Below are 12,052 nucleotides of genomic sequence, written 5' to 3' on the forward strand. Positions count from 1 at the left end.
GACAATGCATGTTAGTCTAGGATGGACAGTAAAGGACACTGCTTGTCACAAGCTATGGACTAATATACTAAGCGAAATGGGTCCACTCGGGGCAGAGGGTGGCCAGAGTTCCTGACCTCTCAGTTAAATAGATACAGTACTGTACACAGAGGTCTATCATACCAATTTGACACAGGATGAATAAATGGTTCCTTTTTTTTGAGGAAGATTAGCCCTGAGCTAACATCTGCAGCCAATCCTCCTCTTTTTGCTGAGGAAGACTGGCCCTGAGCTATAATCTGTGCCCATCTTCCTCCACTTTATATATGGGACACCTGCCACAGCATGGCTTGATAAGTGGTGCGTAGGTCCGTACCTAAGATCCGAACCGGCAAAGCCCAGGCTGCCAAAGCGGAACGTGCGAACTTAACCGCTGCACCACTGGGCCGGCCTCAGTTCTTTCTTATTTTGAAGAGGCTCTTATGGTCACCTCGAATTACAAACAAACAAATTCACTTAAACTTTATCTGCAACAACTGACAACTCACCTCATCTTTTTCATTTTTCAGTAGCTGATGCAAATTCCGGTTCTTGCATTGTAACTGTCTGTCTCTTTCCTGAAGCCCAATCATTTCTCTCCTGGAGGTTTCCAGTTGTTCCTAAAACATTCACATGCAATTTTGATTAAAATTAACATAGGATTCAGAGCAACTGAATTCTTTAAAGGTTAGTAAAAACAATTCACACATACTAGGGTTTGTTAGCTAAAACTGAGGTTTAATATCACACAGAATGTTTATTTAAAGCAACTATTATAAAGCTCAGTACTATAAAGTTACAAAATTTACTTAAATTTTCTTTTCTCCCCAAAGCCCCCCAGTACATAGCTGTATATCCTAGTTGTAAGTCCTAGTTCTTCTATGTTGGATGCCGCCACAGCATGGCTTGATGAGCAGTGTATAGGTCTGTGCTCAGGATCCAAACCAGCAAATTCTGGGCTGCTGAAGTGGAGCACATGAACCTAACCACAATGACACCAGGCCAGCCCCTACTTAAATTTAAATACCAAATTTTTTAATGTATATACAAAAGAGCTTCAAAGCGGATCCTTTGAAAGGCACTTGACTTATCCCAGTGATGCTGCCCTTGGACATTTAAATTTTTTTTATTTTTTTTATTTTTTTTGCTGAGGAAGATTAGCCCTGAGCTAACATCTGTGCCAATCTGCCTCCACTTTATATGTGGGTCACTGCCACAGTGTGGTTGATGAGCGGTGTAGGTCTGTGCCTAAGATCCAAACCTGCAAATCTGGGCCACCACAGGGAGTGCACCAAACTTAACCACTAGGCCGCAGGGCTGGCCCTTTTAAAATATTTTTTAACAATTCTATAGCACACTCTTTGAGAAAGAGCCAAGAGTGACTCGGAGCTAAGTCTGAAGATGGCTAACCAAGCAAAGTGGCAACCCTTCACGGGAAAAAGAGCGAGGTGATAGCCCGACGCCAGTTCTCCTTTGCAGGCAGTCAACTCTCTGAAGACTTTTCCTAGAGAGGAATGGGAGCACCCCTGGGATTGGTGTGGGATAAAATGCTCACTTCTAATTCCTTCCACACATTCCCTTAGGAACTGTCCCAAGCTCTGCTTGAGGCCACTGAAATATTTTTTAAATCCTCTTATCTTTATAAAATATAAAAGTCACTCAAGTTATGTCATAACTGACCACAAACAACAACTTGCGCAATCTCTGTAACAATGGATCTCAAAACGATACAGAAAATTTAGGCCTATAACTTGGACAACTCTAAGGTTGTCAGAATTTTTGCCACCCTCTTCTTTGGAGTGTTTAAAACTTCCTATCATGCCAGACCTCTTGGCATGGCTAAGTTTTTTGTTTTTTTTAAAGATTTTATTTTTCATTTTTCTCCCAAAGCCCCCCCATGCATTGTTGTGTATTTTTTTAGTTGTGGTTCCTTCTAGTTGTGGCATGTGGGACACCACCTCAGCGTGGCCTGATGAGTGGTACCACATCCATGCCCAGGATTCGAACCAGCAAAACCCTGGGCTGCCAGAGTGGAGCACGCGAACTTAACCACTCGGCCATGGGGCCGGCGCCTGGCATGGCTACAGTTAAAGGCACTCAGCCAGCTGATATGCCCCACGTGTCAAATCAGAGATTCCCTCCAAGTGATTATCAACGCGTCACTCGACCTCATCATCATCCCTGCAAACCTCAACACTCCCTTCCTGCATTTATCTCAGTGAATCATACCATCAGCCTCAGTAAACTCAAGACAGAGACTCAGACAGTATCTTAAATTAATGACTTTCTCATTCTCCAAATTCAACTTTTCATAAAATTCTACTCATTCTACGTCTTAAGTTTTTTTCACATCTCACTCTTACTATCTCCACTGGCACTACTTTAGTTCAAGTCCAAAACCTCTCTGGCCTGGGCAACTGCTAAGGCCTGTGACAGCTGTTCTGTCCACCAGCCTTCTGAGCCCCCTACCTTCATCCCAAATACAAATCTGCACCTGCCCCTAAGACTTCCCCACCCCACTGCTGGAGCGATATTTACATCATGCCTTCCTCCTGTTTACATTCCTCGGGGCCTCCGGGTTTCTGTACAACGCCTTTCACATCATCTGAAGCCTGGGTCCCAGCCTCACCTCTTACCACTCTTCATCATATACCATATACCTCACCCCTATGGAGCTATTTGCTGTCACCTGAAAGTAAATGCTCTCTCATACCTCCATGCTTTTATACAGGTTACACGCTCTGCTTACAATGTCTTTTCCAAACATTGGCAAATTTCTACTCATTCCTCAAATCTCAGATCAAGTGTTACCTCTCTGTGAAGCTTTCCCTGACCACACCAAGAACAATTAACAAAGTAAATAATCATGGTTCACTGTGCCTCCTTCCACTGGACTACAGTCTCCTTGCAAGCAGGGACTGGGTTTCATTCATCTTTGAAACCCAGTGCCAGGGCTGGCCCCGTGGCTGAGTGGTTAAGTTCATGCGCTCCACTTCAGTGGCCTGGGGTTCGCCGCTTCAGATCCTGGGCACAGACCTACACACTGCTCATCAGGCCATGCTGTGGTGGTGTCTCAGAACTAGAATGACCTACAACTAGGATATACAACTACGTACTGGGGCTTTGGGGAGGGAGAAAAAAAAGAGGAAGATTGGCAATGGATGTTAGTGCAGAGCCAATCTTCTTCACCAAAAAGAGTGATTTTGCTTCCATTAAAGAAACCCAGCGCCTAGCACATAAATACTCAATAAATTTTGCTCAACAAATTGAATGAATCATATGCTAGTTCTAGAAACTCTTCAGGGATAGATCAGCAACTTTTCCCATTAAACACACATTTCTGTCCACAGAAAAATACGTGACTTTGATTCAGATCAAATCCCAAATTAGAAGATATTCTGGAAAATACTTTATTCTCTGGGCAGTCTTAATAAGCAATCACTCTGTAGAGGAGAGGCTCAGCAGCCCCGATTAGCAAGATCACTATCTAATTATTCACCAGCTACTTATGAGAACTTGGCCAAGGGTTCACAGATGTAAAAAGTTTTAATGCAGAATTATTGCCTTTTAGGGTTTACAACTCTGGGTCAGTCTACTTCATAAGACCTTCCATAAGTCTCTCTGATTAAGATTAAAGTATTATGCACAACTCAGTCTTTTTATAAGCCTAGAGGGTACCAACTATCCCCTCCAGCTCACCACAGTTCCCCAGTCAGCCAAGATACACAGTCTGATAATCTCTACCTCTTAAACATACAGGATGTACAAAAACCTAAAAATACTACTAAAGATAAACCTACTGTTATCACTGTCGATGAGCTCAGAAGACAACATAAAATAGCATTAGGCAATGACACGTGGCACATCTGGTGGGCAGATGTGCTGAGGAGCTAAGATGCCCCTCAACCAACCCCCAAATGTTCCCAGTGTTCACATACAGGCCGCCTCTAGGCCACTTCTTTGCTGTCAACTTCCCATCAGAGGATTTTAAAATATTAGACTGAGAGATCTATTATGCAATAGAGTTCAAAGATTCGAGATGCTGCGTGGGTTTTTTTTTTTTTTTATATTGTTGTTACCTGTTCTTGGAGGGAGCTGGTGGGAGAGGATAACAAGGAAGAAAAATAAGTGGAGAGGCATGGACCAACAGGTGAAAAACTAACAGGAAGTTCATCTCCTGAGAGTATGCTGATTCAAAGGCTATTTTCCCAGATAAGGCAACCCAACGTGGATAATACGCTTTTGTCTTGATGATATTATTCATAACATACAATCATAAGTCCCTACTGTACCACCATTTTGAACACCTTCTTCCCTCTCCTTCTCAAATGAGTAAAAAAAAATTTTTTTAAAAAGGAAAACAAAGAATGAAAGCAAAGCAGAAGCCAGCAACAGATGTTCTATCATTTAAGGCAGCAGATCAATGGCCTGTGAAAAATATTTCCTTTGTTCAGAGAAAGAAGCAAGTTCATGAAAGCATTCCTCGACGGTCTTCTCTGGAGCCCCAGGGACCTCCACGAGTCACAAGTTATCTGTCCTGCTTTCATTACTGAGCTTCAGCAACTCTGGCACAGATGCCCTCAAGAATATTCTTCTTGGCTGTTTGCAGATGACATGATCTTATATAGAAAACCCCGAAAATCCATCGGAAAACCAATAGAAATAATTAACCACTACAGTAAAGTTTCAGGGTACAGAATCAACTTAGAAAAATCAGTTGCTTTTTTACACTCTAATAACAAACTTACAGAAAGAGAACTCAAGAATACAATCCCATTTACAATCACAACTAAAAGAATACAGTACCTAGGAATAAATTTAACCAAGGAGGTGAAGGACTTAAACAATGAAAACTATAAGGCATTACTGTGAGAAATTAATAATGACTTAAAGAGATGGAAAGAGATTCCTTGCTCATGGATTGGAAGAATAAACACAGTTAAAATGTCCATACTACACAAAGCAATCTACAGACTCAATGCTATCCCTATCAGAATCCCAATGACATTCTTCACGGAAATAGAGCAAAGAATACTAAACTTCACATGGGGCAATCAAAGACCCCAAATTGCTAAGGCAATCCTGAGAAAAAAGAACAAAGCTGGAGGTTTCACAACCCCTGACTTCAAAATGTACTACGAAGCCATAGTGATCAAAATGGCATGCTACTGGTACAAAAACAGGCACACAGATCAGTGGAACAGAACTGAAAGCCCAGAAATAAAACCACACATCTGTGGACAGCTAATCTTCAACAAAGGTGCCAAGAACATACAATGGAGAAAAGATAGTCTCTTCAATAAATGGTGTTGGGAAAACTGGACATCCACTTGCAAAAGAATGAAGGTAGACCACTATCTCACGCCATACACAAAAACAAACTCAAAATGGATCAAAGACTTGAAGACACGTCCTGAAACTATAAAACTCCTGGAAGATAATATAGGTAGTACACTCTTTGACATGGAACTAAAAAGGATCTTTTCAAATACCATGGCCTCTCAGACAAGGGAAACAAAAGAAAAAATAAACAAGTTGGAATTCATCAGACTAAAGACCTTCTGCAAGGTGAAAGAAACTAGGATCAAAACAAAAAGACAACCACCAAGTGGGAGAAAATATTTGCAAATAATTTATCTGACAAGGGGTTAATCTCCATAATATATAAGGAACTCACACAACTGAACAATAAGCAAGCAAACAACCCCATCAAAAAGTGGGCAGAGGATATGAACATACGTTTTTCCAAAGAAGATATAGAGATGGCCAATAACACATGAAAAGATGTTCAAAATACACATCAAAACTACTCTAAGATACCACCTTATGCCTGTTAAAATGGCTCTAATCACTAAGAAAAAATAACAAATGTTGGCGAGGGTGTGGAGAGCAGGGAACCCTCATACACTGCTGGTGGGAATGCAAACTGGTACAGCCGCTATGGAAAACAGTACGGAGATTCCTCAAAAAACTAAAAATAGAACTTCTATACGACCGAGCTATCTCACTACTGGGTATCTACCCAAACAATTTGAAATCAAGAAGCCAAAGTAACATATGCACCCCTATGTTCACTGCAGCACTATTCACAATAGCCAAGACAAGGAAGCAACCCAAGTGCCCATCGACTGATGATTGGATAAAGAAGATGTGGTATGTATATACAATGAATACTACTCAGCCATGCAAAAAGACAAAATCATCCCATTTGCAACAACCTGGATGGACCTGGAGAGAATTATGCTAAGCAAAACAAGCCAGTCTGAGAAAGACCAGAGGATTTCACTCATATGTGGAATATAAACAAGTACTGGGACAAAGAAAACAGTTCAGTGGTTACCAGGGGAAGGGGGGTGGGGGTGGGCACAGGGGGTGAAGGGGAGTGCTTATGTGGTGACAGTCAAGAAATAATGTACAACTGAAATCTCACAATGATGTAAACTATTACGAACTCAATTAAAAAAAAAAGAATATTCTTGGAATTAACTGACACAGCCTCTCACAATAAAACTATTTTAAATTAAGCATCTACTTTATTAAGCAAGATCGGATGGAATGGGGGAAACTTTATTTTCCTCAGATATAAATATGTCCTAATCTTTCTACAGATTGGGCAAGTCACTAAACAGTTGATAAAATCAATGCCTTCAGTATAGATCTTACGAAGCCGCAGGATTGATATGCACAAACTACTTAGAGTTCACTTTTACTTACCAGTTTAAAAAACCCCCCAAAACTTAAAAACATTAACCCTAAAAGTTGTTTGATAAGGCCAGTGAAAATTTGGCATATCAAATCACATAACGGCATTGAAACACAGATGGACAAGAATTTCTACCTTAAGTTTTGCATAGCAGCTCTGCAGATGGTCCATATCACTTCCCAGTTTCAGATTCTGTGTTTCCACATTTTCCTGAGCTAGAAGGTTCTTCCGCTGAAGTATAAGTAGCTCATTCATACAATTTAAAACAGCAACTATATTTAATTCTCTCTTTGTCTCTTTACCTTTGGATTCTTCATATAATGAAGGAAACCCGAAAGTAGTCAATTCCTGGTAAGAGAAAATGTTTTCCTAAAAGTTGGTTACCAGACATTTTCATAAAGACACAAAAGACAGAAATCTTTTCTGAGAAAGAAACTATCCTGAGATAGTTAAGAAAATCGTAAATATCCCAAAGGACAAAGAATTGAGAGAACTGGGCTCTATCAGCCTCTGCTCTGCAACCACGTGACCTGGAGCGGGGCACTTAGGTTTCTACATCAGTAAAACAGGGTGAGACTCCCAGCGGAGGAGCCCTGGGTGACAGGGAGGCTAACCTGCCCAGACAACATTTACCTTGTATCTGGCCTAGATGATCATCAAGCTTCTCTGCAAAGCTAATGTGATGATTCCCGGACCATTATGTAACAACATACCAGTGCTTGACAAGTGTTTTTCCCATAACTTCGATATTTTCTACTATATAACATGATTTATGCTATTGCTTCTTACAAAAAAAAACACGTTACCTGATCCAGATATGAAATACTTTGTTCAATATTCTGTTCTGTGCAGAAGGCACTGAAAAAACTGTGCACATTTTTTGATAAAGGTATTGAAGAACATAGCACTTGCTGTGAGTATAAACTTGATGGAGACATCTTTGTTTCTGAGGTATTTTGAGAGATATTTTTGCTTTCTGAAAGAATCAATAAAAGGCATTTATGTAAATAATTTATAAAAATGCATACAAAGCAAACAATCTCCATTACCAAAGATTTTAAATTATAGAAATATTTTAAAATATTTCCAAATTAGGACAAACCTATTCTTTGTATGAAAACCATATACCTTTTTCCCAAAATGATACAACTATACAGCGGTGCTCTTAGTAAGCATGTTAAGCGACACTACACTACCCCATTCTCAGTGCATCAGATTTACAAAAATAACAGACAAAAACCACTTGTCTATGCCACTCAAAGTTTATGCGATTCAAGGAGTACGTCAGAGAAATGTTTTGAAGTAGCCAATGAATTTATTTCAAATGCATGAAAACTTCCCTCAAAAATAATATCAAGTAACCTATTACCCATCTAAAGCATTTAACCCCACAAATCACGGCACAACACTTAGCTCTCCCTGATGATTTTTCTCAAGATGAAAATTAGATATTTTGCAAGTATTTATGTCTTTCTCTAGTCACATCTTCAATATTTATGGTAATTATAGTTTCACTGAAAAATCCACCTTTACAATTACTGCCTTAGTTTATCATTATTTGAGACTCAGTTACCTGAAGACAGACCTGGATCTGTAACAGTCATCCAATCTCCCATAGCACTCGCCAGAGCCAGGATACCTGAGGGCCAGTTCAGCAGGGGAACACAGAGTCCAGCTGCTGCCACTCTTCTACGTAGGCATCTAATTAAACAGCAAACACAGAATAATAGCATCTAATTAAAAATATGAAAGCACATACAAAACCAATGTATAAGAGTTAGGTGTACGTCCTTCAAAACAGAAGAATTTTGCATTTACTCCCGTGCACTTCCATATAGAAGATGGTAGAGCTCAATAATAATTGTGCGTGTGTGTGTATAACGATCAAGGCTAAAGGATTCTCAAATTCTACTGAGGTATTCACATTACTTCATATACAAAGTACGTGGTGCATGATTTGACTCACAAGATAAATCCAAGGTATAGCGCTGTACTAAGTAACAAACATTTCTATACTATATCCTCTAAAATAAAGTACAATTTTTATTTACGTAGGTGAAAAGATGAAAAACTTCTTGGCCAGCATTCCTACTTTTTGTTTTTACTAAATATTACTAGCAAACTTTTAAAAATTTTTTTATTGAGGTAACATTGGTTTATAACAATATATAAATTTCAGGTGGACATCATATTTTGACTTCTGTATAGACGACATCGTGTTCACCACCAATAGTCTAGTTTCCATCTGTCACTGAACAAATTTTCCCCTTTACCCCTTTCACTTCCTCCCCAACCCCCCAAAACCTTTCTTTTTAGTTACAATTCCCAGCATTGGCACAGACATAGGAAAACAAATACTCCCATACACCACTCCCCAGAAAGAGCACATCAACATATACTACTACCAAGCAATTTGGCAGTATCAAAAGTCATAAAAATGAAAATATTTTAATTCAGAAATTCCATTTCTAAAATTTTACCCTAATAAAATAATGATTTGTACAAAGATTCATCTACAATATTCATTTACAATACCAAAAAACTGGAAATAACTTATAAGTTCCACAATAAGAGATTGGGTAAATGACACATTTATACAACATTGTGCAACCTTTAAACACAGCCATGTAGAATTACGATGGCTAACAAATACATAAAAGGCCAGAAATATATATGAATGAAACGGATTAAGTATAAGAAACACACAGCGGGGCCTGCCCGGTGACGCAGTGGTTAAGTTCACACGTTTCACTTCTCAGTGGCCCACGTTCGCCGGTTCGGATCCTGGGTGCGGACATGGCACCGCTTGGCACACCATGCTGTGGCAGGCGTCCCACATATAAAGCAGAGGAAGATGGGCACGGATGTTAGCTCAGGGCCAGGCTTCCTCAGAAAAAAGAGGAGGACTGGCAGTAGTTAGCTCAGGGATAATCTTCCTCAAAAAAAAAAAAAAGAAAGAAACACAGCCTTTTCGGTCTGCCATCCACATTTACACTTTTTTACAGACATAGTGGAAGAAATAAACATTTCTCCATCATAAAAAAAAACAATTCAAATGAAATTATAAATGGCAACTGGAAGCCAATTTCAAGGTCAGGGATAGAAGGAGGAGAGGTGAAGATTGGAGGCAAACTGGAGAACACAAGCCAACACTCTGGACAGTTGCTTCTCAGCTATGATACATCGTGACCGAAGGAGAAAGTGGGTCCTTTGTTGCTACATCTTTCCATTTTTTAAGAGATGTTGGAATTCTAGATTTTTACGTGAAATCTCCAATTTTTAAAGGTTAAAATGAAAAAGATTAACTGTGCAAGTTCTCGTGTGGGAAGCGGGAGGGGATATGAAAGCCCTCCACATTTTGATCTGAGAGGGGTTTATGTGGGTACACACATTAGAGCAATTCATCAAGCATCTGTGCACCTGACTGGATGTAAGTTATACCTCAAACAACTACGCTTTTTAATAAGCCAAATAAATGTGTCTTTAGGGCAGATCTGGACTGTGGATCAAGAGTTCATCACCCCTGTTCTGAATATTTAAGATTGTGGGGAACTGTTCACAATGTAATGTAATAAGCAAGTGACAGGAAAATTTTCATTCATTCAGCAAACCTTTAATTGTGCTACTATGTGCCAGGCACACTTTTCCAGGTACAAGGGGAGGCCCTGCTCTCAAGAAGTTCACCTTCTAGTTGGGGCAGAAATAGCTAAGAAGCAAGCAATAATTTAAATTAAATTAACATAACAATGAGGAGAACTATAAAGAAAATAAAGACAGTAACATGAGAGAGTGTTGGGGTGGGGGCATCCACATTAGCCAAGGGGGGCTGCACTGAGATGCTTGCATCTGAACTGAGGCCTAAATGATAGAGAGTAAGCCACAAGATGATCAACGACCCGAGCAGCCCAGGTAGAGCGAAGAGCAGATACAAAGACCCAAGACGAAATGAACTTGGTTAAGTATGAAAAACATCAACATCTGAAGCACCACAAGCAAAGACAGATGGAAGGAAGCTGACTCCCTAAATTACAACGAAAAGCTACTGAAGGAGTTCAGGCAGGAAAGCAACATGATCTCCCTTAGGCTTTAAAACAGGTCACTCTGGCTACTCCACCCTCTGAGGAGATTACAGGTGGACAATAGTAGAGGCTGGGAGAAATCAGGTTACTGGTATAGCTCAGGCAAGAAGACCAGGGCTCCATCACAGCTCTAACAGGTGGATAAATGAGGGATGTGTTCTGCAGATAGAACCTTCAGGACTTGCAGATGGACTGAAATATGAGCAAAGGAGAGATCAAGGATGGCGCCCAGATTACAACAGCATAGAATATATACCAATGCAAATGATGGGATGTGTTCTATTACATGTTATCAAGTCACACACACAGGTGGTTATCCAGGCCAGCACTGAGCTTTGGCCATTTTTCTACTCATGTGCATTGGTCAGAGTACCTTGAACTAGTCTGCACTTCCCACTGTGCTTAAATGGGTGCCTTCAGCAACTGGATGAGCAGGAGGAAGTTGAGTCTGCACCAAGAAAGACAATGATTTTACTTTTGGCTTTCAGAGACAGTAAGTTTAAGCAAAACAGGATCCAAAGGACAATAAACCCATCTACTCTAACCCTGCTCTGCTTGGGTAAGTTAGTTAACCTCCCCAAGCCCTGGCTTCCTCACAGGTAAACTGCCATTACAATGGCGCTTACTTCAGTTTCCCAAGAGGATTAAGTAAGATAACGCACAGGAAGCATATTTAGCACACGGCATGTGGGACACAGGTAATTAACATCAGGTGTCATCATCATCATCTAGACACAGATCTGTTTGGTACAAATGACAGGATTCTAAAACTTGTTAGAAAACACACTGCTGCTCTTAATAAAAGTTGAACATAAATCCTCAGAAGATCTGGAGCCAGATATCCTTATAAAAACACATTAGACAGTGAGTTAATTCTTTCTAATTGTTAGGTTCGTGGAGGGACAAGATCAGAAGAAAACAGAAATAGGGACCCTTCTAAGTCCTGTTTTTAAAGATATTTGTAAATAAGACACAATAGTGCCCTACGGGCCTTTTCTCCTCATACAGAAAGATCATCCAACATCACAGCGTGTCTACTACATATCCATTCTTTAAAGTTGTATTTAAGTTAGTTACTCTCTGTGAATTTAGCTCTCCAGTGTCTAAAGGTTTAGACAGTGAACTCTTCCCTGTCCCATTAACTAAGAAAAAAACAAATCTGCAGTATTTAAGTTAGTTACTCTCTGTGAATTTAGCTCTCCAGTGTCTAAAGGTTTAGACAGTGAACTCTTCCCTGTCCCATTAACTAAGA

At 40.0% G+C, this 12,052-nt stretch overlaps 1 protein-coding gene across 19 annotated transcripts in view; it reads right to left on the reverse strand.

The window, feature by feature from the left end:
• The window catches only part of SSX2IP (SSX family member 2 interacting protein), a 50,416-nt gene that overhangs the window by 23,750 nt on the left and 14,614 nt on the right, over positions 1–12,052 (reverse strand). For 7 of the 19 annotated variants that reach the window (XM_044749138.2, XM_070486727.1, XM_070486720.1 and 4 more), the window contains exons 2-5: positions 8,295–8,422; positions 7,528–7,697; positions 6,857–7,069; positions 528–638 (exon numbers count right to left, since the gene is read on the reverse strand). In XM_044749138.2, coding sequence (XP_044605073.2) covers positions 528–638; positions 6,857–7,069; positions 7,528–7,697; positions 8,295–8,337 — 537 coding nt within the window. In that variant the 5' untranslated portion in view covers positions 8,338–8,422. Of the gene's footprint in view, positions 1–527; positions 639–6,856; positions 7,070–7,527; positions 7,698–8,294; positions 8,423–11,173; positions 11,249–12,052 lie in introns of those variants that run through there. The other 12 variants (XM_070486731.1, XM_044749141.2, XM_070486729.1 and 9 more) reach the window with 4 other exon arrangements.

This window comes from Equus asinus, chromosome 16 (genome assembly GCF_041296235.1).
Source record: "Equus asinus isolate D_3611 breed Donkey chromosome 16, EquAss-T2T_v2, whole genome shotgun sequence".
Lineage (NCBI taxonomy): Eukaryota > Metazoa > Chordata > Mammalia > Perissodactyla > Equidae > Equus > Equus asinus.